The sequence below is a fragment of the Epinephelus fuscoguttatus genome, linkage group LG5 (genome assembly GCF_011397635.1).
Source record: "Epinephelus fuscoguttatus linkage group LG5, E.fuscoguttatus.final_Chr_v1".
Taxonomy (NCBI): Eukaryota; Metazoa; Chordata; class Actinopteri; order Perciformes; family Serranidae; genus Epinephelus; species Epinephelus fuscoguttatus.
In genome coordinates this window covers 8,634,628-8,662,110 of record NC_064756.1, presented here as the reverse complement: position 1 = coordinate 8,662,110, position 27,483 = coordinate 8,634,628, and the positions used below count along the sequence as shown (strand labels likewise).

The 27,483-nt window shown below is 43.3% G+C and overlaps 2 protein-coding genes across 2 annotated transcripts in view; one reads left to right on the top strand and one right to left on the bottom strand.

The window, feature by feature from the left end:
• Positions 1–11,339, bottom strand: part of dpf1 (double PHD fingers 1) — a 53,033-nt gene extending 41,694 nt beyond the window's left edge. Inside the window, exon 1 of the mRNA XM_049576465.1 lies at positions 11,227–11,339. Within this exon, the coding sequence (XP_049432422.1) occupies positions 11,227–11,339 (113 nt within the window). The remainder of the gene's footprint in view (positions 1–11,226) is intronic.
• Positions 11,340–13,006: 1,667 nt separating this feature from the next.
• On the top strand, positions 13,007–25,940 carry si:ch211-11n16.2 (zinc finger FYVE domain-containing protein 1). Its single transcript, XM_049576464.1, has 12 exons — positions 13,007–13,206; positions 14,018–14,299; positions 15,405–15,627; positions 15,782–15,999; positions 16,549–16,655; positions 19,184–19,292; positions 19,552–19,649; positions 19,740–19,857; positions 20,425–20,595; positions 20,808–21,000; positions 23,567–23,665; positions 24,288–25,940. Exons 1-12 carry the CDS (start codon positions 13,090–13,092, stop codon positions 24,518–24,520), a joined length of 1,968 nt encoding a protein of 655 aa, XP_049432421.1. The 5' UTR covers positions 13,007–13,089; the 3' UTR covers positions 24,521–25,940.
• Positions 25,941–27,483: the final 1,543 nt, after the last annotated feature.

Sequence of the window (27,483 nt, the reverse complement as noted above, 5' to 3'; positions counted from 1 at the left end):
AGATGTGACTGTTTGACAAGACACTCAAACAAAAAGAAGATTATTTACACTTTAATGTCCTTAAACTGGATTAGAGCAGATTTTTCAAATTAAGAAAGGTGTTTTTGTGAGAACGTCAAGAACAATCAACTGTCCTGGTTGTAAATAAATTTAACGCAGCCGTCAGACCCAGCAGATGCTGGGGAGGTCTGACAGCTTGCGCGTGGCATCTTCAAAACCTCCTAAACCAGTTCTGCAACCTTGCGGGCCATCGCTGAACGTGTGACATTTAAAGGATGTGATCGGGGTGTCAATATGTGGGGCATGCTGTGCTCGTGTCTGTTAATGTGTCGCTGGGAATGAGCTGCTTGCCTTCGGCTGAGGGGAATCTGTGCAGCTCAGCGCCTGCAGTCGGCTGTGCTTATGACCAAAAGAATATTCTATGGCCACGTTGGAGGTGCGTCACAGGAACTTCTCCTCACCTTGTTTCACGTGGCTTAAGTGCTGTGTCAGTGATCCTCCTTGTAGCTTACAATAGAGGAATGACGAACAGAGCAGGATAGAGGCCTGTCCAGAAAATAGCAGGTTATATCCGCGCAGCCAGTCAGATACTGCTCACCCATTATAAAGCACTGCGGTTAAAAGCAACACCTAAAATGCTTGAATTTTAAATCAGTTTGTACCTGCAGAGGCCTGGCCAAAATAGAAAGGCAACCATTCCCTTAGACACAAATATACCTAGTGTTTGCATATAAATAGTCATGAGCAGGGAGAATAAACACACACACACTAAGAGGTGCTGAAAGAGTCACATATGCTGAAAAGAAAACACAGGTCCAGAAAGCCTTACATGCTGCTTTTTTAAATATTAAGAGAAACATGGTGAATAAAAGACTTGGACTTCAAGGCACCACTGGTAACCAGAATGAAATACCAGAGAGAAGGGAAAAAAAGACAACATTCAAAATGTAAAACAGCTCAGCACCCCCTCACACTTCAAACCCGCTCTCTTCCATCCCTCCATCACCTCCATCCCTCTCTCCTCTGCTGCCTTTAGAGGAGAATAAGTCGGTCCCCTCTCGATAATAAGTTGACAGCTGTAGAAAATGGCTTCTTTCAATTTGGGTGCTCCCAATCTCATTATATTGTGATAGGAGAGCTGCATGACTGTTTGCCTGTTTGGAGGCTCGTACAGGAGAAGAGCTGAGGCACTCGAAGTTGAGGCTGAGAGGAAGATACGCAAAGAGAAAGTTGGGAGAACACACTTGGAAGAAAAAGAGAAGGGGGACCGAGATGAGCGGAGGAGAGAAAATGAGAAAAGTGACATCCACTGAGGAAGAGGCAGAAATACAGGGAGGGAAGAGGTGAGGAGAGAAAGGGACGCAGAGTAAGACAGAGAGGATGGACAAGGAGAGAGCCGAATGGAGTAACAGAGCAGGATGACCTGTGAAAAGACGGGGCTCACTGATAACACTTCATCCTTTAGCTCTCTGTCGTTTAAAAGGGGGCTGCAGGCACATTTTTCTGGACCATGAAACCCTTAATTCAGCTGCAAATAGCCGCCAGAGAAAATCAGACTCTCAACATCAATTTGTAAAATAATAATCTTCAGCTCTTAGATTTGATTCAAAAATCCCATTGAGGGGGTGGCAACAGCCGAGCGTGATCATCAGACATTCCCTCAAATGCTAGCTCTCATTGTGCAGGCCAGCCAGCTAAGTAGAACAGAAAGAGCTGTATCGCAACAACACAAACCTATTCTTAATTCAGCACCCTGTTACTCTCTCATGGACCTAAGCGTGGAACACTGGGTACTTTAAAAAAGACACTTGTGATAAAAACAGTTTTCAAATTTGTACTCAGATGGGTCACAGGGTGGCTTTGAGATTACCAGCTACTGCTGAGTTCATCAGGACCCGTGCATCCTTTCAAAATTTGAAGATAAAGCTCGAGCTAAATGCTGGTTAGTTGTACATGTGGAGGCGTAGCAGAGTCTTAAGGGAGTAGTTCATTTTCAGTGGGAAATACACATATTTGCTTTCTTCCTGAGGGTTAGACGAGAAGACTGACACCACTCTCATGCCTGTACAGTAAATATAAAGCTACAGCCAGGAGACTGTTAGCTTAGCTTAGCACAAAGTCTCACAAAAGAGATGAAAACAGGACTCCCTAAAAATACTGTGTTCCCCAGATGGGTGTGGTTTTGCAGGAGGTTGCAAGACTGCAAAACAAAAATCCTGAGTTATTTTCTGTTTGGCGAAAATGAGAGATTGGACTGAGTGTCAAAGAATAGGCTCGTTTTATTTCTAAAGCTTATAAAAGTAGGCAAACTAGACTGAAAAATACCCACTACAAGTATGAAGGCATACAGAATGCTGTTCATGTTTTCCTGGAATTTGTATTTTTGGTATAACACCTGTATAAGCTACACAAAAACTCCCTAGTAACATCTAACATAACTGATAGATACACCCCCAACCCGTCTGTAAAACAGTGGTTACATTTTTTTGAGCATTACAACCCTGCAAAATGACTCATTCCACTATAGGGATTTGATCCATTTGGTTTAAAGACATTTTGAAAGTCGAGAAGGGCCCCATGATTATATCACTTCATCCCCATTCAAGTTAGCCGAGCGCTAACTGGGAGTAGCCGGTGCGGCCTGCAAGTCTCTAGTGCGCTTGCCCTCTTAATTTTTGAGAATTATGTAGAGACTGAAAAAGATATGGAAAAAGGGAAAAAAAGATAATACATATATAAAACAAGACCAAAAGTGTTCGCGATATCAGGAAATAAGACACAATAATATAATCATAATAAATTAAGAAATTTAAAAAAAGATAAAACATTATTTTATAGGATGTAGTTAAATAAACCTGTAAATTTGAATTTAAGTTAGAGGATACGTTATAGGTATACCATAGGTAAACACAGATATCAACACACATGTTATCTATTGGGGATAATATCGGCCCCGATATCATTAAAAGAGATGGATCGGGTATCAGAAAATGGAACTGACACCTGAGGCAGTCCTTTCCCTTTAATATGTCATGGAGCGAAGGAGAGAATCTGCTGTGTGGAGGTATTTCACACTATTTCAACTGCTGTTGTACAATTGTTAATTTTTGTTAAAAATAAATAGTTCATCATTGCATTGATCTGTTTCATCTTGTTTCGTTTCATCTTCGAAAAGAACTGTGTAGTCATCAATGCCTGATGCCTCTAGTCTTTTCTGTTCTATATGTAAAGGTATATAGCTTTTTAGATCAACCATGGTATCGGGGTGGTATCCGGTATCGGCTGATACTCAAAGCCACAGCATCGGGATAGGTATAAACACTGAAAAAGCTGGATTGGTGCATCTCTAATACCCATATGCCTAATCATACATGCTCGCACCCATGACATGTCCAAACATGGACACAGCTACCCAAATGTTTATGCGAAAAATAACAAACAATGAAACACTTCTGTGCTACCAGTCTCATTCCTTCAGCTGTCAAAGATCATTGGGAACACCTTCTATATCTCAACCATTGTTCCCATCTTTCTTCAAAGATATGCACTTGATTTTTAACTCTAATAGTATTTTTTTCCCTATTTCCCTATATATATAGTATTTTTGCCCTTGCTCTATTGGCTCAACGATGCAGGAATGAACGACGTCCTACCACCAGTGCTGTATCCAGGTGTCTTAATACATGTATGCCAATGACCCAATGCAAGCTGATGAGAATGCACATCAGGCACACAACACTCTGTGTCAGGATTTGAGGCACCACCCTCAGGTGAAAGCCAGTGTTTTTAGGGAAACAGCTAATCTGTCTTTGTCCAAACGGTAACCAAATGTTCGGCCTAGCAGCACCTGTAATGCTCACTAATCAACATGTTATATTGTTTGTTTGATCTGTACAAAAAACTATTGTGTTTATACAAAGCCAGGCTGTTTGCCACTGCTTCCAGTCCTTGTGCTAAGCTAAGCTAACAGTCACCTGGTTGTAGCTTCATATTTGTCATACAGATGTGCGACTAGTATAAATGTTCCTATCTGTTTCTCAGCCAGAAAGTGAATAACCGTATTTCCCAATAATCTCAAACTATTACTTTAACATAGACAAGGAAGCAAGGCTTAGTTGCTGTGTGAACACAGAGGATTTTCCTCTGTGCGGAGAGGAAACTCTCACGGCTGCACCACTCTGGCCTGTGGCCGCTGTGGTCCTACCAACCGAGCAGTTGCTGAAAACACAGACCACAGAGAGAAGCACGGAGAAACTAAACTGCCCATCATTAAACCACACAGCCAATAAAGGAAAGCTGAAACCTGATTCTGCACACACACACACACACACACACACACACACATATACACGCATACACACACACTGTGGGTGTATGCCTCATTGTGCACAAAAACTAATTTTAAATTCCAATCATTTTTATTTTTGTAATATCCTCAACATCTATTTCTATTTTGGGTTTATTCCAGCTATATTTTACACTAATGGATGCACACAGACTCACAAGCACAGAGAGCAATACTAGCAGCTTTAGGAATTAACTGGCGGAGTGCCAACTCTCCGACAAACTGGAGCTGACTACCAGAAATGTCCAGGCAGACATGACGGAAATGACAATCACACAGGCCTGCACTGCGTAAGGGCACAAAAACAATACAAAGGACACCTGTACAGATGCAGGTGCACACTCACAGCAACACTGAAATCAAAATGCACATCCAGTAAAAAAAAAGGGCCTGCATTAATATGTATGCAGAGAAATATAACAGCTATATGTATATATGTAACCACACAATATAGCCGACGTCATGAACCTCTTACTCCAGACGTAAACACACCAAATCAAGATTAAATGAAGAAAGGGAATGCGAGTGCCTGGAGCATGTGGTGTGTGTGTGTGTATGAATCCTAAGCCCACGTTGAGCTGTGTGCCTCAGCCTGCACTAAGCAAACAGCAGGGAGGGAGAGGCCTCCATGAAAACACTGACGAAACTGGTAACACTGGGAGCACACACAAACAAACTTGTGCTCCTGACAGGCAGTAGACATACAGCCTTCCAAAAAAGCGCAGCCACCCCACCAGGCTCACGCCGGGTAAGCTATTGTCTGGATCTCTGGGTGATCCCTCAAGTCCCATCCAGCAGAAGCAGTCCACTTCAGCACATACTGAGCCTCAGTCCAGTGTTGCATCCACACTCTGCTATTACACACACACACACACACACACACACTGCCGGCAGCATTCTGTGGTTACGGTGCAATTAACCACACCAATTAGCTGGTTCCCCAACCAATACAGAAACAGAGGGCTCCCCCTAGAGGTGAAAGCACATCATTGGAGAAGCCGATGAGAAATATGAGGAAATCATGAAAATGAGTCCACAATTACAAAAAACGTCAACGCCAACAAAGGATTTCATCTCAATGGTGGTTTCCAACTGGGTGAAATGAGGTAATTAAACTGGGAGGAAATGAAGTAGTCCACATGTAAATGGCTTCATGAGGGCTGAGGGCAGATTGTATGGGAGTGATTTGCACTTTAGATTTGTTAGCAAATGCTGCCGAGACGATGGCTGTTAGCTCTGTGTGTATGTGTGTGTGTGCAGGGGTTAGCTTTAAGCCTGTAAAAACACTTGCGCCTACAAACTCAAGTCTCTACACCTGGTCCACACACCTGTCTCATCCACCATTGTCCATCTGTGCAGTTACTCACACACACATACACATACACACAGACACACATTAGTGTTGTCTGGCCTACGGAGCTTCGTGTGTGTGTGTGTGTGTGTGTGTGTGTGTGTGTGTGTGTGCGCGCGCACAGAGTAGAGAACTAATATCAGGCGGCCTACGACTGTACTGTTCCTCCCCTCCCCCCAAACCCAGCCTCCATGGCTGAACTCAACAGATTAAACTATGCAATATAACCCTTACCAATTCACCCCTCCTCCCTCTCCCCTCTCCCCCTCCACCTCCCCCCGTCCTCACCACCCTCAATTCAATTTCTTCTTGTCCTCTCCCTCTCTCTCTCAGTGAAATGATTTGTCTTTTTTCTCTCTTCTCCCAATCTGTGCGCGTGTGCATGTGCGCGTGAACACAGTTTGCTGTTCTTCTGAAGATTGCAAGGCTGCATGCCTATATATATATATATATATATATATATATATATATACACACACACATATTTAATACTCCAGCTATATATTGGTGAAGGCTGCACATGCACACACACACACACGCACGTACACCCATGCATCCTGATGCAGCAAGAAGAGATGCTGACTGGAAAATAAAGTTCTATAATATAAAGGGGAAACCTCAAGACTAACACACTGGGGTGCACACACACTAATGGAGGCCAGCTCCATTGTGGGTTAAGGGAAACAGGTCTAGACGTACCTTTATATATGTGTGTGTGTGTGTGTGTGTGTGTAGTGACAGAGTGCATGTCAGTCACAAAGACAAAGAGGCCACACACCCAGTTTGACAGTGACAGACAGACAGATGGACAGAAAGTACTCGGTGTGTGTCTGTGGCAGTGTATGTGCAGGAGCGGACGTCTGCCACACTACCAGCTGGAAAACGTCAGTTTGCTCAAATTGCTGTCACAGCACTGCGTCTGCGCTCGTGTGTGTGTGTGTAGGTCTGTGTGTGTGTGTGTGTGTGTGTGTGTGTGTGTCTGTGTGTCTCTGCAACTGACTGTTTGCATATTTGAACATGACAAGAGATTTGACAGACAGAAAGTGAGACCGAGGCAGAGCCACGCAACAGATCGTGTCATTTGTGTCAGAGCCTTGTGTTACCTGCTGTGTGTGATTTTAATGAAGACTTGCGTTTCATTTCCTGTTTGTCTCTCCCTCATTGTCCACTGGGGTGTGGTTATCTTGGAGTCACTATAAAACCGTAATCATGGTCCTGTGTGTGCACGTTTCCTGTTTGTGGCTTTGCGTGTTTATGTCTTACATACGCAGGGATGCTCTCATTCGTGCATACCTATTTATGCATGCTGAGCATTTGTATTTGTGTGTGCATGCATTCCTGGTCTATGTGTGTGGGTGTATATAGCCCATAGCGAGCTGCAGTGTGTATTGAGGGCAGTACATCAGGGTAAGGCAATCTGCCTCTGAACAGCTCCTTCAGGTGAGATTTATCACCACTGCACTTGGCCTCTTATTATGGCGATGGATTCCCTACCCCTGTATCTAAGTGTGCACGTGTGAGTGCATGTGCGTGTGCATGTGTGTATGTGTGTTTTCTTAGTCCCCCCCCCCCTTCTCAGTCTGTATCCTTATTAAAGTGCTGCAGAGGGAAGCAGCCATTGGTTTGTGTTGACTCCACCCTCGACAACTCCTGATAGGGATCCACTGGACACGCACAGACACTGGGAATAATATAAATGGGGAATGACAAGAGAGAAGAAATAATGCTGAGGAGAGGAGAGGAGAGGAGAGGAGAGGAGAGGAGAGGAGAGGAATTTGGCTTGATTAATTCCCTCCTTCTCCCGCCACACCTCTTGCATTTGGACAACAAGTTGCATCCAAACAAAACTACAAATTCCAAATTTCCTGGCTGGAAATCACGCAAGGTCCCAAAGCAGTGGAGCTGACTGACACTCAGTTAGGTAGCACTGGAGAAATAGGTCATAGAGCTAAAAATACTTATCTATGTCTCTCTCTTTCTCTCTCAGTCTCTCTATATCCTGTCTTCTAAAAAAAACACAAAGTAAAACAGATAGAAAGTCTAAATAAGGGGATGATGAAAGGAATAACTCTGAAAAAGAAATACCCTTAAAAACATCAGACCTCAGGCTTACTCACATACGAATGAAGAAAAAACTGGGAGCAAGAAAGAGAATGAGAGAGTGCAACTGTGTGTGTGTTTCTCATTGTGTGTGTGTGTGTGCGTGCTTGCATGTGTGTGCCATCCACATGGGTGATAGCGCACAAATGAGCAAGTGAGGGAATGAAAGGGAGAGATTGAAAGAGAAAGAAAGATCTAGAAATGGATGCTCAGGCTGTGGTTTCAGCCATCACGCGGGGCTGTTTGCACACAGAGCCGGTTATTGCATGGAGCTCATTTAGCTCGGCTCAGTCAGGCAGGGCAGAAATAATATTATATAGGCCCTGCCACAACCGCCGCCAATACCACAGCACACTATTATCTACATCTCCCCCTTTAACCAGCACAAAGAAGTAATATTGCTGAAATGCAACTGCCATTTTGACAATTTCGGACACCTGTGCCCCCACAATCATTGTCATAAAGTCATATTCCTACTGTTAGTTTAATTTAATTGTGACCAACATAACGCTCGGGGATGCCACATGTGGAAAGATCGTGTAATTTGGTACGAACATTGGACTATAAACACTTTCTGCCAGTAGATAGTCCAAATCCAGTAAATCCCTCTAAAGGAACTCTCAGGAATAAGCTATCCAACAAGACTTAAAAGGATCTGACAACATGCATAAAGAATTTCCTCCACTACTTTTTGCTGAATATTAAAGGAGTGACATGCCTTGATTCACAATGTAAAGAACCGTGGTGGAGGGTGAGGGTGAGCGACGTGGAGGGCTCAGATGGTTTGAGGCCGAAAAAGACGGAAAATGGAAAAGAGAGAGCAGAGCGAGACAGGGAGGAAATGGCTGAACAAAAGGGAGATGGCGAAAAGAGTGATGGATGGAGAAAGTGATGAGGAAGGAGGGAGGGAACGTGGAAGACGGGGCAGCAGGGGTGATGGGAGGACAGGGAGGAAATAAGAGGGAGAGAGGTGGAGAGGGAAGCAGGGGAGAAAGAGAGATTAAACGAGTCTCTAATCCAGCAGAGAGATAGACAGCAGAGAGAGGGGCTGGTGTGCCCAGTAGATTGGAGCTAGCTGCTCTCCTCTCCACTGATTTGCCTTCGCACACAAATGAACCCTCCACTGTATTTCCACACACACACCACTGTGTGCACACTCACACTGGGGTGATGGGCAACAATTGTGAACGCTTCCTGCAGAATTTACATCCACTGAATTAATTATAATTCATTGCAGAGATTCAACAAAGTTTAAGGACATTTCGGGACACAACAGGCATTGTCTGCCAGCCACTCTATTAGAGCTGACATTGAACCAAATTTTGCTACTTGTTTGCCCCATTTTGCTGGATAGGCCTCTAATTTGTAAGCCTCTAATAGCAAGTTTGTTTGTAGACATGCTAATTACCAGGGCTTGTTTAAAAGCCGATCGCAGTGTGGTAACTGGAACGTAGTTAAACCCATACTGCGTAACGATGGCATTTATACAGTTGGTGAGGTGTTAAAGGCAGTGTTGATTGCCATGGCCTCGTGTAATAAATACATTCAGCTTTATTATCGCACATAGAGTCAGATGCTGTAGTGAAACAGTGTGCCAGCTTCCCTGCAGGTCTGCATCTGGCTCACAACTTTGCTGCTTTGTTCTGTCTTGTTTGTCCTCTTTTGTCTCACTGTAAGCTCTTAAAATCAATGTAAGAGCAACATTGAAAATTGGACACTAGTTCATTAGTAACTGGCCACCAGCCTCTTTGTTTTTAACCATTTGCTTTCTACTACTATCACTCTTTCTTATCCTATTCTCTTCCTGCCATCATAACCTCGTCTCCCTCTCTGTCCTGGCACCACATTGGTATATATATATTCCATGCAAATCAGTCAATTTAATCCCCTGACATGGTGTCAGCAAGGGCCTCTGGGAGCAATCTGGCCACACTTTGGCTCTGCTTGGATGAGCATCCCATAAAGAAGAGGAGAAGAAGCTGTGAGCTCAAAGGTCCCACATTACAGCCTCCATCCAGTCCACCTGTCCATTCCTCTCCCATCATCCCATAACATTACTGGATACCAGCTTATTAGAGCGTAATTAAAACCTTGGAATTATTCATCTCTAATTTACTATCATTGAGATGTGTGCTGTGAGTGAAATGCATTTGGGCAAAACACTAAAATACCATCACAGTCAACCGGCAGCACACAGTTGCCCAATCAGTACCATTCTAGTTCCCTCTCTCCTGTGAAGTGCTCTTCAAAGCAGGCACGTACAGGGCAGTCGTTCATGGAATTGCACGAAATGTCGCCTGTGTCTGCATCTCAGAGAGGCTGACAGACAGACAGACAGGCAGACAGACAGACACATAGGCAGTCTATATCCCCACATCCCTGCTCAGGTGAAACCTGTGCAGCATCCGATGTGCGCCCCTGCTTTTGCACACAGGTCTATGACTTTTCTTTGTTTCAAACTGCCTAAGCTGGATGTGTTGTGTGCTCAAACACTCCTCGGTTGTATTTTTATATCGGAGCTATTGTTGGGCTTTTTTTCCCCGGCTATATCTGTGCAAGTACCCGCTGACAGACGCACATCAGCCACCTTTTTGGCCGGGAGCCCAGGCGGGCAGCAGGCGTCTGCATTCCGCTGAAACCAGTCTCTGAAAAACAAAAAAGACCCCCAAAAAAACTGCACAAAGGGGATCATTATGGGAGAAACTTCACGGGAAATCCACCCGTTTTAAGAGCTATTAGTGCAAATAAATACCCCTAAAGATGCACGTTAAGAGTAAAACGCCAGATTGCAATTTATTTTATTATAGGATTTATTATAGGCGCTAAAGATGAAAGCAAGTCCCGGAGTTAAAGCCGTACACCAGCGTATTTACCTCGGCTTATATATATCCGAGAGGTCCGGCAGTAAAGGTAACGCTGCAGCCAAAAACCCGAGCAGTGAGCTTCATTCTGCCTACCTGTTTACCCTCTCTCTGTCCAAAAATGTGCACACAGGTACGGTAAAGCCATCTAAGCTGCCTGCCTCCGGGCCAGCCTGCCACTCCAGCCTGGCTTTGACCGTGATCTTGGCTGGCTACAGTGGCAAGGGACACACCGGGTCACCCAAATCTACCTCCAGCATTCCTCCATATCCCTGCACACACGCTGCTGTCGGCTCAGGGAAATGATTATATGAATTGCATCGGAGCGCACAATAATCCCCTCGTGCCAAAAACACAGAGACCCCCGCGTCAGCTTCAAATCTAACTTTTCTTTAGGGCTGATTCGCATCCGCTGACATTATCCCCATCTCTGCTGTATGCATTGCATGTATAGATGTGTTGGCAATCGTGCTGAGAAATATCAGGGAATTTAAGGCTCCCTAAATTGCACTGACAGCATGCACAAAATACAGAAAGCGCAAACGCTCAGGAAATTGTGTTGTACTTACGATTTGAGGGGGTTCTGTACCGCTGTGGCCATTTTGATATAGTATGATAGAATGCAACACTGCAGAGCCCGGTATTGTACATGTAATGTAGCAGCTATTTCAATTTCATTCATTCTCTGGGGCTGCGGCTGGAGCGAGCAGCCAATGGGAGGCGGGAGCGCTCTGTGACAGCTTTGGGGAAGTGTAGTTTTTTACGCATGTCAACATGGAACATGCTGAGGGGGAGCGCACTACAAGTACCAGCGGGGATAGCGGTTTAAGTGGACCACAGTCCCGCCTCGGACTTGTAAGGGCAAAGCCATCCCCCAGTTCCGAATTTCCAAAAAAAAAAAAAAAAAAAAAAAAACGTCTACAGTTATGTCAAGGTTGGGTTGCAGGACTGTCTGTCAGTCTGAGGATGCCAGCATTTCTTATGCATTGTTGTCTTGCCTGCATGATGGTGGTGATGGGTGAGGTTGAATCTGCACTGGCCAGTCCCAAAATTGCATCACAGCGTATAGACTGAGAGTCAACTTCATGGATGCATTTTATACTGAATGGTGAAACAAGATATGAAGAAATGTACTATGTGTAAGGGCAGCAAGTGGATGTATATTTAGCAAAGCACTGGCCAAATATCACCTTGTGTTTATTATAGGGAACAACTAGTAAAGAGGAAAAATAATATTTTCAAAAAGCATTGCTTCCAAATATGAACGTGTTCAACTCTATTCTACAAAAGTTGCATAATATGTAATTAAATTATAGCCTATTACCCCTCAGTAACAAGTTTATCCTATCTATTTGGGCCAAATTGGGAGACGTTGTGTCTCCATAACCTTACATTAGTGATGGCATGTTGATAGACCCATGGTTAATCTTATATTATCTATGCTAGGTAGCCCTGCATTGAGCAGCTTTAATTATTCATTAATCAGGGGCGATGGGTTGGGAGTAGGCCTATAATTGATTCTTTCAGACATTTGTCTCTCATGGTTGAGCCCGGAGAAAGGCTGGGACCCTCTCCAATCTCCTCACCCCTCCATCCTTTATCCCTTCCTTCCTTCCTTAATTCCTTCTTTAAACGCCTTCCCGTGTCCTTGCTTGGAGTAAAGGAGGATAGATAGATGGATGGATGGATGGATAGATGGATGGATGGAATCAAGAAAGGAAGGAGGACTGAAGGAGGGAAGTTGGGATGGAGCTCAGCCAGAACTGTTAGGGCAGCAATGCTGGAATTTCTTTCTCCATGTCCTGTTCGCAGCAGTGGCGCCGCTCTGAAGCCATTCAGTGACATGTGATATTTATAGATCTGTGCTAACAAATATTTAATGAACATTAGCAAGCAGCTCTAACATGGCAACGCTGCTCCAATAAAACACTCTCTGCCAGTTAAATGGAAACTTTTATTCCATGTGTGTTGCTGTAATTATGAATTAGTTGCCGTTTTAAAAGACACATAGGCCTATTTTTTTTAGCTGTGTGGTGGAATAAATACAGCCACGGTTATGTGCTTGAATTTAGTTTGCATAATTTATATAAACTCGACAAATCTGCTACATAATGCACAGAGAATTCATGTGTCTGTGAAGTCATCATCTCTAATTTTATGTTTTCTTATCCTCTGATTTCTAAAGTTTGTTGAACAGCCTCTCTTGTGTCATTCCCCATTTTGTCCACAGGGTGGTGCTGACGCACCAGACAAGGCGCCCGCCGAACGTCCTCACTGTGCGTCTGACGTCACCACCCGCGTGCTCCTTGGCTCCGCCCGCAGCGTCAGCAGTACACGCGCTGTTGTTGTGATTGACAGTCAGGAGAGGAGTCATGTTGAAGTTTCGTTTTGCTTTTCGCTCGCACGAAATATGTTTTAATAAGTAAACAACGATGTCCGAGATACTGATGAAGGAAATGGAGAGTATCTCGATCGGTCCAATGAAGGCGGAGGAGTGTCCCGGCGGTGTGCGGAGCTTTCTGCTCGTGGATGAACAAGAAAACCTGAAGGTAAAGTTAGCTAACGTCAACTGAGCTAGCGGATGCTAACAGTTAGCTGCTAAGCTAAGAAGAGGAGGACAACATATTTTCCAACGAAGGCCACTAACCACCCTTTGTCACAGTTGTTGACAGTGTTGAAACGTGAACATAAATGACGTTACAAAGCACCCAGCTGAAGTCAGGTTATTTTTTTCAACTCATTAAAGTGAGTTTATGTCATGTTTTTCTTCACGATTTCTTACTTTAACATCAGATAGCGTTCACGCGTGACGTGTGCAATGTTTAGCCAACAAGGGCTCATGACCCCTCGAAGAAATAAACATTGCAAACTTAAACAGAGAGAGGCAGAGCTGCAAATGTGCTTCTCATTGGGAAAGTCCCTGGTGAGTCATACAGTCCAGCTGACCCGCAGGGTGGCACCTTATTATTGCATTGTTGTCACTGCAGTACAAAGGGCAGGAGATAATAATTATTTTTCATGCGAATCAAAATAGTCTGGGATGTATGCACAGCCAGGTGTGTCTGAACTGTTTGTCCTAAAAGACCTGAAGGCTCAGCAGCATATTGTTGATGAATGCAGATTTCTCCCTGGACTGAATGTACATAGTCTCATAAGATGGCAGAACATAGATAACATAGTTCTTTACTTTATCTTGTGTCAAGGCTCCTTGTCAGCCAATACTGAACTATTCACACAAATTCAATTCAGTTTTTCCTACATTTAATGAAGCCAATTATGCCATGTCAAGACAGGCCAGCAATCCATCCTCTGTCCTTAAAAAAAGCTCTCCACATTGTGCCCCCCTTCCTCTCCCTCCAGGTCCGCGATGAATCTGAGTTTGTGGACCGACTCGGCTGTGGGGACGTGGCAGGAGTCAAGGTCCTATCCATCTTCGGCAACACCGGCGATGGCAAGTCCCACACCCTCAACCACATTCTGTTCGGTGGCGAGACCGTGTTCTACACCTCCAAGTCCCCCAGCTCCTGTACGGTGGGAGTGTGGGCCGCGTATGACCCCACCCTCAGCCTGGTGGTGCTTGATACTGAGGGCCTGCTGGGGGCCGCAGTCAAACAGAACCAGAGAATGCGGCTGCTGCTAAAGGTGAGTTTGTCGTAATGAACTGAGAGCTGGATGCGTTTACACAAAACAGCAAATTTCCAATTTGTGTGCACATCACACAATGTACGGTTCACTGCTGTCTGTTATTAGGGTGAGTAAACGTGTGCAGATAAAGTTTGGCAATAGTTAGTAATCATTTACAGGCCCCATATATTTCTTGATTCATCCTAAATCGCATTATAGAGCCTCCACAGCCCCAGTTTTCTGCCCCGGCTCGGTGTTGCTCCAGGACCATGTGATGCTGGCAGTGTCAGCTCACAGTTGTGAGAGAGCTCTCTTTGTTTTTCGGACAGCTGGTTTCAAGAGAGGGGTAGAAACACATATAGAGTGTAAGTTTCTGTAAGTGTAGGTGGTTGGTAGAAGAGTGAGATGTGATGTTTCACACATTTCACACCCTTTCACACATGCACTGCAAACCTGACATTGTCTAGACATTACCCGGAGTAGCTGTATGTGAGCACGCAAATGTCCAAACTAGTTGGAGTGGACATGAAACCAACTGTATCCTGCCAGCTTCCTAGTCTAAAGTCTGTGTAGTGTCCAGTTGAGCCCGTGTGTGAATAGAGCAGGTAACTGTCTGGGGAGAATTAACAGTGATCAAGTGGATGTGTTAATTGCATTTCTATTGGTCACACGACACCAAGGAAAACAAACGTCCAAGGTGAAGAAGAACAGTCATTTACACAAAGACGGTAACAAAAATGTCAAACTTGAGAGACGATGAGATATGGGAGCTTCTGTTGGTGAGGGCCGACGCCAAAATCAACAGATAAATTAAAGGAACGGCAGCAGAGGCTGTTGTTTGTGATCAAATTATGATCCAGCTGCGTGACCGTGTTGTAATCTGATTATGTCCTGCCTCCCGCATACTCTACCCAGACACCACCCCTTATTTAAACCAAAGAGAATATTTCTAGCAGGTGAGAACACGTTTGACACAAACAACTTCCTGTTTTGTGTTACATGTGTGAAAGGGGAAGTCCAGACAACATTCAGGCCTGATTCTTTGGCCATTGTGTGGAGTTCATATGAGAAAATGGCTATAGATGTTATTTCTTACTTAGCACTATGTAAATCTCTTTTTCAGGTATTGGCGGTGTCTGATATAGTGGTGTATCGTACACGGGCAGAGCGTCTTCACAACGACATGTTCCAGTTCCTGAGCAACGCCTCAGGGGCCTACCTGAAGCACTTCACCCCGGAGCTCAGGGCCCTCTCGAGCCGCTGTGGTCTGGACGTGCCCCTCTCCTCTCTTGGCCCTGCTGTCATCGTCTTCCAGGAGACAACACACACCCAGTTGCTCGGTCAAGGTATGGTAGGGAAATATATTAAATGGCATGTGAATATTTTATGCGATCACACAAACACGATCCTTTTTACTGGATTTATTTTGATGGGTGTTAATATCTTGTTTTCTGGTTTCTGTCTTCCAACTAAAATGTCTTGTCTTTCTGTCCCTTGTAGATTCTAAGGTGGCCGGCCATGCTGACACGCTGCTCCAGAAGCGTTTCCACGACCTGAGCTTGGGGACTGAGGCCTTCAGCTCGGTGCAGTATGTTGGCACTCAGACCATCACGCCTCCAACTGACTACAGCAGGCTGCTGGAGGCTGTCAAGCAGCAAGTGAAGAACACTCACACACGCTCGCCCCGCCAGCCCGGGATAGTGTTTCACGCTCTGGAGGTAAGTGGTGGACTATTACCTATCTTTGTGAAATAGACACAGAGTAGAATTTAAGAGAGATTAAACAGAGATAAAGACAATTCTGCGCTTTGATCATGGTAAGCTTGGCACACACACACACACACACAGACACAAAAGTAAGCAACTTAGCAGCAACAGCAAACTAGCTGGGTATCAGCTACACTGTATGATTGATGTAGGGAGTAAAAAGGCACTGATCTTTGGGAGTCAACTTGTGGTCCTGCTTCCTGGTGGCTGACCAACAATTCTGACATGTCAGAAATTCACCCAAACGTCTGACAGCCTGTCAGGAGCAGCTGATGATAGGTCCTCCCTCCCTTCTGTAGACTGCACAGCAAACAACACCAGGCAAAGCTGAAATTTGGTCAGACTCTAAAATGAGTCGTGCGACTCAAAAAGCGGGACAGAAACAGGCTCAAATTGCACAGTGCATGCCCAGCTTTAGTCTCCTGGTGTTGACAATGACTTGCTTTGTGTCCACTTTTCTCTCCCCCATCAATCTTCACCTTCATTTTTACGCTTCCACAGGCCCTAAGTGAGCGTTTCTGTGGGGAACTGACAGACGACAAGATAACCCCCTGCTCCTTCTTCCCAGACGAGTACTTCACCTGCTCCGCTGTCTGCCTCAGCTGCAAGTAAGTCATAACAAACATTTTAAGGAGGTACTTCAAATCAGATCAAATCAGACGTTAATTATATAGTATAATTCACGCAATCATGCAGCCCGAAATGCTTCACAGAGCAGGATCAAAACAGAACAGAAAAAATAACAAGTAAACAACTAAAAATTACAACAGTAAATGATGAAATGTTGAACATAATAAAAGTCAAAATAACAAATAAACACAAGGGACAAGGCACTGTAAATACAAGCCAAGCTAAAAAGAAAAAGAAAACACACAGATGAACTGTTTATGGTTGTTTATTGAATATTTTGATATGTTGAATATTGTGTAGCCTTTGTAAATGCTTGTGTTATCGAGAGCTGCTTTGTGGAGGCACTTGTCGCTGGGCGCTCATCAGTCTCTGTCTTGTTTTTTTAAGCCATGCACTGTGCAGGTTCAGTAACATGATTGTTAGTATTACCTTTGATTGCTGAAACACTTTTTCCACAGTGTTTACATTTGACATCTTTCTGTTCGGTGTTGTCTTCATGAAAGCCAAAATGTGTCCAAATGATGAACATGGCATTTCTCTTTGGTACAAGCTGCTCAAGTTGCTCAGTTGGCTCGGCGTTTGAGCTCTTCTCCATGGTCGCGGGCTGGACGGGGAGGAGTCACATGACTTCACACGCAGTAGTTTGTTTTTAAGGGCACAGTTTATATTATTTTGTTGAAGTCCAGGGTGTCCGCAGGGTCTTAAAAAGTATTAAAAGTTGATAAATCAAATGTTGGAAAATTAAGGCCCTTAAAAAGTATTAAAAAGTCTTAATTGCAATTTTATGAAGTATTACATTTTCTTGGCATTCAAGCTTTGACAAAAAGTATCCATGAATGTATCATTTATTTTCCTCCTCGCAACTATTACAAACAACAATGTGTAGGCAGGCACACTCGGACTGTCGCTCGGGGCCATGCACATACCTGTGCAAGATCACACGACGGCGCACGTCCAGGCACCAAACAGAGGAGCAAAAGACAGTAAAAAATCCTTCTCATCTTATCTGAGTTCTGTTGTATGTTTGTGCCCCATAGATTTAATTGCAAACTACAACTGTTTAGTAAGTTAAAGATGCGTTGCTGCTAACAACAACTTGAAGTGGCGATGAGGTCTTAAGGTTTTTTTGGAAGGTCTTAAAAAAGTCTTAAAAAGGTATTGAAATTAACCTCATGATTCCTGCATATACCCTGAAGTCCTTGTGACGACCAGGAGGCCAGCTGTCTCTTAGTCTGTTTTCTCCATTCTAGAGATGGAGTTGGGATGGAAAATTCTTCGTAGGCCAAAATCAAGGAAGATTTTGGCTGAAACACTGATCAAAAAACAAATAAATCCTCAAGTCATGCAGTCACTCTTCTGTACCTGTGCAAGATTGTCACTTCCCTTACATAGCTCAGTGCACACAAGCCCCTTTTTTTACTCCATAAAGATATATTTTTAAAATATTCTTTGCAATTAAAATAATCACTAGATTGTGTGAAGCTTTTATAAATAATTACAAAAGCCATGAAGGGCTGTATCACACTTCTGGTTTTATTTCTTGGCCACAAATCTCAGAGTTCTCCCCTGTTGGATGCTTTATGACAGATCTTCGCTCCACTGATCTCAACCTCGACGCAGTCTACTGTCCATTTCTCCGTTTTTCAAAGAATAGTATCATTTATTCAGCCTCCAAGACATGGAGACAGGTCAGATGGCCATTTGGGTTAAAAGCATTTTCCACTCTGACATCTCACCTTGCTCCCCCTCTGTTATGGATGAAGTCTGCTCTTCACGGTCAAACCTCAGCATTAGCGGGTCATCAAACGTTTGCACATTGATCCTTTGTAACCTTTCAGCAAATTGCAGATCCAGTTTCCAGTTTACCAGCATTTCTTCCAGTGTTTAGAGTTGTACTGTGGAGATGAAGTAGATGTGCTTTTAACCAGTTAGTTCAATAAATTTGTTGAGCGAAAACCCCCATAAGCCTTAAAAATTATTATTCAAAGCAGAGTATTTTCAGAAGTCTTAAATCGTATCTGGTGGTGATCTTTATTCTCTAAACATTTGTCTAACTGTAACTCTTCTAACTGGAGTTGGGGAACATCCCTCTTCATTAGAATCTTCACACAGCAGTTAAAGGCTTTTATTGCCGGATGGGAACATAAACAGACACACAAACAGAAATCTTTCAGTCGCCTCTGGCTGAATCACAGAATTGGAATTTATCCTCTCAGAGCAAAAATCTGTTGTTTTTCTTGTGGATGTTAACTGTCGCCCCAGTGGGACTCGTAAAACTTGATGTCTTTTCCATATTTTTGGAAAGGAGAAATGGAATTCCTCCACTCTTTGTGTTTCTTCTTTTTTACGGAAGGCTGAGAGAAGTGTGAGTGGGGAAATTCAGAACAAGAAAAGATTCAGGGATTAATGGACTGAACACACTGGTCAGACTTTTACAAAAACCTTTCCACATCACTCTGACGTCTGTCTGTCTGTATGAAACTTTGTTTTTCTGTCTTGTCTCCAGCATTCGCTGTAAAAATGGAATGAACCATCTGAGAGACAGGGTCCCCCACATGGCAGATGGACTGTGCCAGTATGCACACCAGTTCAACAACAAGGTCCTTATCTGTAAGGTAAGACTGACTCATAAAACCACTCATCAGTCACCCCAGGTGAACTGGGACTCAGTTCAAAATGTGATGTTTACGTAGTTTCGCTGTTAAGATTTTATACTGGTAATTTAATGTGGTGGGTTTTTCTGTTGCCTCGCTACCAATTATTCCTTACGTGCTATCCTAAAAAAATGCACATTGCACAATTTCTTACATATTATATATCATTTTCTGTTTGTTTGTTTGTTTTTGTTTGTTTTTTTGCGTCTCATGTCTCCAGAGATGTTATGAAGGAGGCCGAGAGGTGATAGTCTTGCCCAAGACTTCAGCTTCCACAGACAATCCATGGTTTGGACTGGCCAAGTACGCCTGGTCAGGGTACGTAAACACACACACAGACAGAAACATGCACCTTTTCATTGCCTGTCATCCAGCCATCTCATGTTGTCCCCCCCACCTCCCCATCAGCTATGTGTTGGAGTGCGCGAGCTGTGGTGTAATCTACCGCAGCAGACAGTACTGGATGGGAAACCAGGACCCTGAGAGCGGCGTGGTGCGGTCTGAGGTCAAGCACGTTTGGGAGGGGGTGAGTACTCCACTCTTCTTCTCTTTTCAGTACAAAAGTATTAAATACTGAGATTATAGTTTAGGTATCTGATGGATGAGATTATGCAGTGATGTTGCATCACTATACCTCGAGGCCAGACCAGAACATTTAGAAGCCGAGGTTACACGACATTCGACTTTTTTGGTGGATCATTAAATGCATTATATGCTAAGCATTTATTCTGGCAGAGTGTCATGGGCAACATTCAGAACATTTGCATTAAAGGGATAGTGCACCCAAAAATGAAATTGAAATGATTTTTGGGTGCACTATCCCTTTAAATGGCAACATCTTGCATGAAGTTTGTGCATTTAGCTTCATCTAGAGAACTGAGATCCAGCAAGGGATGCACTGTAAGCATTTTTCCCTGCTTCATTGTAGATTCATTGATTGGTACAGTAGCAATTCACTGACTGACTTTTTCCAATAAACCGTATTTTTCCATCTGTCTCTCATCCCTCTCTTCCTCATTTAACATCTCAACAATAAAACCTGGAGCTTCTCTTTCACTTGTCTTCATTTTTTCATCCCTCTTTCTTCTTTCAGTCGGACACTTTTCTGACCAACCACCAAAACGCTGCCCAGAGGGTTCTGGACGGGATGAACTATGTGATTCAGTCAGTGTCGGAGTACAGCCACGGGCCCACCAAAGCTGTCACTGCCTGGCTCACTGATCAGGTGGCACCACCATACTGGAGACCCAACACAGACATCACTGTGAGTATGAAGAGCTAAAGCTGCTGCAAACAACAAACGCTGCAAAACAATTCAGATAAAAGAGTTTAAAGTTGGAATTCAAAAGACCACATGTAAAAATAAACTTCCCTTTGTGCTTAGTGCACAGAAGCGTGATGTTGTTAACCAAATGATTTGCTCAATGTCTGCAATAGTGTTTTCATCACTGACTCCTCCTCTCCCTCGTGCCTCAGACCTGTCACGGCTGTCAAAAGGTGTTCGAGGAGGCGGAGAGGAAGCACCACTGCCGATCCTGTGGCGAGGGTTTCTGTCACCCTTGCTCCAGCCACAGGATGCCGGTGCCAGAGCGAGGCTGGGGCAGTGGCCCTGTCAGGGTGTGTGAGGCCTGCTATCGACAGGGAGGGCCACCTGACACTAACAGCCAGGGTAAGTGCCAAGCAGTGAACTTTAACCAGGCGGTTTGTGTTAAATTACATGCATGTCCTTGTAATAAAGTAAGAAGTATTGACAGGGTCAGTGAACATAGTGCGCATTCTCACCTCAAGAATTTCATTCTCTTGCATTTTATTCTTGCTCATGTGTAATTTCAGAACTCCTCTGAATTTCCTTTCTTTCTTGTTTTATTGTAAAATGTGTTAAAATAATTCAGAAAGGTTAAAAATGTAAGAAGTCAAATAGTCACATTCCTAAATATTTAAGGGATACAGACAGTGCTGTGGGAAAATATAAAAGAGAGGGAAAAAAACTCTGATTTCTTGTATTTAAATAATTCACAAAGAATGGATTGCAACAAGTGATATCACCATGAATTCAATCATTCAATCACTTGCTTCTGCTGTCTTCTCGTCTTAAGGAAGATATTGTGCTAATGGTATTACAGTGCAAACACACCTATCAAGTTATGTAGCTGAGTGCAGTTTGTCCTATTTGTGGTTGAATAGAGTTATCCCTGTACCAGAGTATAAATGTTGCATTTGTACCAAGAACATAGTAGGCAAAACAACGGAAAGAGAAAAAGAAAACTGAAACTGACCGAGGAGTTGCAGAGGCATTCCCCAAAACTTCAGGCAAGAAAACGAAACCATATTTGGGTCATTACTACCCCTTAAACATATACTTCACTTTACTCCACCAACTGTCCAAAGATGCTAATAATTTCACTCTGTGTGTGGCTAGTGGTGCTGATCTTTGTGAATTAGTCTGTTTTTACAATGAGGCTTATTTGCATAGAAAGAGGACAATTTTGCACCAAATTTATGCTTATTATCTAACTCAAAGGAACAGTTTGAGCCAAAATCAAACATACATATTTATTTCTCTCACCTGTAGAGCTATTTATCAGTCAAGATTGTTTTGGTGAGAGTTGCTGAATGTTGGAGATATCGACCGTAGAGATGTCTGCCTTCTTTTAAATATAATGGAACTGCATGTCACTTAGTTTGATGTGTTCAAGGCACCAAAAATAAGTAAATAAATTTCAGGCACCAACTGTATCACCATGCAGAAGAAATTGTGCAACTCTTGCTAGTTCACCTAGCACTACTGAGCAAGCTAATGTTACTAGTCAGCTGGAGAGGATGCTAGGGATGCGCGCGATTTATCAGTTTTAAAACAGCATGTGGGAAATTGGAGAGATGTCTTCTCGCAAAACCAGCGCGGTTTGGCAGTACTTTGATCTGGACTTCTGCAGCAATTTATCTTTTCTGAGATGTTATATTATTGATAAGCTTTAAGTGAGTTGTTGTCAGATAATGTGCAAGGTTTACATTCATACTGCGTGGAGCTCATTTCAGCTGAAATTTAAATATAATTTAGATGTTGTTTTTATTAACTTAAAGTGTCTTGTTCTTCAGTGGCATTTAAAATCCGACACGGTTGTTGAAGACTGTGATTAAAGGCTTGAAAGGGCTCCTAATGCACACAATATTTTTTTGGGTCAATTTTTCAAATACTTAACAATAAATTGTGCTAAATTTTGACTGTTTTCTGAGTGTTTTCCCTTTTTAGACTAGTCGACTACTTAAAGTTTTCATTTAGTCGCCAGGAACATCCCTAATCGACGCCACAAGCCTCTCATCCATGAGTAGATGCATACTTCCTTGAATTGATAATAGCACTGCAAATAACTGGAAAAATGAGTATTTTGATTTGGGGGTGAACTGTCTCTTTAAATATGTACAAGGAGCACAGGAATGCCAAGGCGCTATTTGCTTGGCAGCACAGTCAGGGGTGGATTTCACTAGGGATGCACCGAAATGAAAATTTGTGGCCTCAGCTGAAGCCGAAAATTATTAAACGCTTGGCCGAATACTGAGTACCGAATGCCGAATATCATTGGCTGTTCGGGTACTTCTGGGCAGTCATGACACCAAGAAGAGGATATTATTGGAACTGACTTCTCCGTTGCCCAGTATGCCGATGGCCGCCGTATTTGACAGGAATACATTAACGTTATTGTCTGTGTCTGTGACCCCACAATCGGTGGGATTCGCCTTTCGTTTCTGCTGGTGGTTGAAATCTGTAGGCTGCTCGCACAGCGTGCTGAATGATTTAAGCCTATTTTGCTCGCTCAAAACTATTTTTAGTCGCAAATGCGAGTGCCGTGACGGACGGATCGCCACACTGCTGACATTTTATTCTGCCCGTCACGGCACACTGTTTGATCGCGTTATCAAAACACGCCGCTATTATTTGGCCTTGCCTTTAACTTATTCCACCGAATACCGAGTGTGTGGTTTTTTGCAATATTCGGCCGAATATATTCGGTTACCGAATATTCGGTGCATCCCTACATTTCACCCTTTGCAGGTGCTTTGACAATTAGTTACTTTTTGTCTATTTGTGCAGGTTTAGCAAACAAAAGATGCCCAATTCTTTTGTGAATTCGCCCATGATTGTGTCTGTGATAGCTGCTCACATATATTTGTATTGCTGATGTTGTGCACTGGATCCATGTCTTTCTCTCATACATACACACATCTCTTTTCTTCAGTGTGCAAGGTGGAGCCTCGTGGTCTGATAGCTCGCAAGGTGACAGAGGTGGCGCAGTCCACGCTGGACATGGTCACCACAGCTGTGGAGTACCCTCTCTGTGAGTGCAGCTGCATTTCACCACCACACACTCTGTCAGCAGCACTGCAGCTGGTTGCGCATTATCTCTGGGTCACATAGCTTTTGACCGACCAGTTTGTCGTACATGATTGTGATTACCAACTTTACAGTACGAAAATGTGATTTATTCTTGATTTGTTAAGCTGCAATTGTCTTTTGTTTGTCTGTTGGATAAATGTAAATGGGAGTGATTTGCATTAGTGTTAAGGGGAGAAAAGGAACTGACAGCCATGTTGCAGTAAACCCAAAATGTGTGCTGATGAGAGCTGACTATATTCTGGCAGATGAGGAGGGTGTACTGAACCTCTGAGCCACTTTGACTCAATAGGTCACCTGCAAGGATTGTGTGGCATAAATAAACACCTAATGGTCCAGAAGCTCTTCATCCATCGTGAGTTATTTAGTAGCAGTTTGGAGATTCACACCATAAACATTAATGAAGCCTGGGATCCTGTAAAGTGATTTATATCATCCCGAGTGTATATGATATCGTGCAGTTTCACAGAATGGTCTGTGCAGATATGGATATATATGCTCACATAAAAACAGTGTACAATCCCTGCTCTTCAGTGAAATATTTACTCTTCGTCCTCTCCCCTTAGGTTTCGTGAAAGATGTGGCTCGGCCAGACTACTGGGTACCAGACCAGGACATCACCCAGTGCCACCAGTGCTCCAAAACCTTCACTCCAGCAATGTCCAAGCACCACTGCAGGGCCTGCGGGCAGGGTGTGTGTGGTCCCTGCTCCACACATATCAAGCCCGTCCCCTCCCGAGGCTGGGACCACCCAGTCAGAGTGTGTGACAGCTGCCACGCCCGCACGGATAGTTTGTGAGCTCTTCTGAACCGGGACAACTTCCTCAGATGATCCACAAAAACACTGTGAGTCCTGGCAGCGCTGCTCCACGAGAAGGAGGAGGATTGATTATGCAGCACTAAACAGCAGGACAGGAGTCAGCCTTGTTTTTGCGTAAAAAGACGGGCTACTCCGAAGCTTAAAATGGTCTTCAGCTGTGCACCAGGCCTGGTGTTATATCAGTGCTGACCTAGGATCAGCTTTCTTTCATCTGCCTTCCTTCTCCAACTGATTCTTCAGGGGTTATGAGATAAAACTCAATATAAATCACTTTAACTACCGCCCCACTGGACCATTTAAGCTATCATGAAACCAACTGGACAAATGGAAAGCTGGACGTTTGATTTTAACTGACTGGACATTTAGACAATGAAGACATACATCTCAATTCTCATTTAACAGCAAAGCTTGTACTCGTAACTGCACTCAGGTGTAGTCTTCCTCATTCATTCATTCATTTGTGTTTGCACAGCCCTGAAACACACGGCCCATTCTCATTTTGATCAATTTGTTTGCTAGAAATGACTGGAGGACAAGTAAAAGGGAAGTACTGGGAATAGTGGGGGGTTTTTAAATGTTTGGGGTTTATTAAACCTGTCTGTTTCAAAGAGCATCAAGTCATCTCCACAACTTGCATCATCTCTGCAAAGCCTAGAGAAAAGTAGAGATTGTGTGAGGTGATCATTGTTTTTATCCGCCTCACGATCATCCTCTAAACCAGCTCTCTCATGAAACTTCTGGGCAGAGGAGGGAACTACAAAGCAGTTCAGATTTTTGGAGAAAAAAGTAACTGTGTGCCTGTATTGCTCTGGACAGAAAGAGATACAAGATGAAGAAACACAAGCTACAGCAGTGTGTGCCTTCGTAGCCCCTAATATTTGTTTTAGGGGATTCCTCCATATGTGCAAGGACTAATGAGATTATTTGTGCCTAATAACAGAACAGTGTAACCTAAAGCCTCGCTCGTCTAACTCTTACAGTTGTATCCACAATAGGGTGAAATGGATAGGAAGAGAAAATCTCATATTATAGCACAGCACATTATAGACATTCCAGTGTATGGGAATACTTGTGTATTTACTGATGTAGATTTGCCTTTCTGAGGTTATTACATAAAAAAGATGGCGCTCTCTTGAGCCGCTGATGCTTCAGAAAGCTCTCTTAATATAACGAATGCACTGCACTAGACTGGACAATTGAGTTGTTCTGATATTTGAAAGGCGCTTGAATCACTTGTAATGTTGATGGAAAATGATTCTCTGTTTAACATGGCAGAAAAATGAATGCAACTTCTCTCTGTCTAGAAAAATCAATTCAATTTCACAGATGTTTTCCAGGGAAATCTGGAAATTGACAATCTTGATTCTCAGGCTTGTCCAAATAAAGAAACAAAGGAAGACTTTGTGTCTCTATAGTGTATTCACTCCCTTACTGCCTTTCTCTTTACCTCTCTGTCTCTAATCTCTCCATAATAATCATGCTTTATTTACATGGATCAGTATTACACATTGTCGCAAAAATAACTTGATGTTGACAACAGAAAGACAATGGCAATAAAAAAAAACGAATAAATCAAGTAATTATTAACTGGCTAGATTTTCAAAAATATCACAATCAGCTCACCTTTAAAGCCTTGTTATGGGTAAATTTGAAAGCTACAGTAATTACTTTATCTTGGTTAGAGGGAGTAGACAAAATAAGGGGCCTGACCCCGGCTCCCTACTGAAACTAGCAGATGAACATACTAGAGGAAACTTTATTAGACTTAAACATGATTTATTTATATATTATTCCCCTCCTCAAATAAAAATACAGGAATTTTTTTTTAAAAAAAGGTAATCGGATGAAATACCACTTTAATTTAATAATTATTTCCTATGTTCAAGTTAAGGTAATCCTGGTGAGGAAGAAATGTCCAGAGTCAACTTTGAAAAAACAGGAACCAGGAACTTCATTGGAAGGAGCCGTCCTACTAAGGAAGGATCCTTGACTTTGAGAAACACCAGTGGATTCTATGTGTCCTGATTCAGTGGTTCTCAAACAGAGGTCAGAGGACCCCCAGGGGTCCCCATACAAAACAGTTATCCCCTTAACTGTAGTTAAATATAGGATCCTGGAGCCAGTTGCACAAAACAAGTTTTCTCCATAACTATGACACTTAATCCCAAATGGATCCCTTACAGACTCGTTGACTCAAGTCCTAAGCCCTGACAGACCTAGGACCAATTCCATTTCTTCCCCTTAGCCCTTGTCTTGGCCCTTCCCCTTGGTTTTGCACGTTCACATGAGGAGAAGTGGGCTCAAGCTTGTGATACCCAAAGTCTTTTGTGCAATAGTTTAACTAGATTTGAGGGATTCCTTAAGAATAAGACCAAGGTAAGGAGAAAATCTTTTGTACTTAAGTGAACATTTTAAGGAAATCTTAACTCACTTGTCAACCCGCACTTATCAAATGCGGGTCTGTGACCTTGAACAATTTGAACTTAGGGCCCCTGACACAACAAAATGTTGAGAGCCACTGTCTTTATCAACAGCACCTCTGTTGTGCTTTTCTTTAAAGCAGGGGTCTTCAACATTTTTCACACCAAGGACCCCTTAACCGACAGAGACGGAGCAGGGACCCAGTACTACATATTCAGTGTTAAATCATATTGCATATTAAACCGGGCAGAAGGAGCCTGTCAGACAGGAGGCCACATCCGCCTCAGGCTGCAGTCTTGATCTGTATTTGCTTCTCAGGTAGGTGAAGAAGGAAACTCCACTTCCATACCGATGAGTTGCTGCAAGAGGCGAAATATGTTGGATTCATATTAATGTGCATTTTCAGACATGTTTTAATTTTTGAAGAGGAAAAAAAAAATGGACCACCTCCTGTTGAAGACCCAGGCTTTTAAGCGATTCATTGCATATGCAGATTTATTTGGTGATACTGTACTGTTATA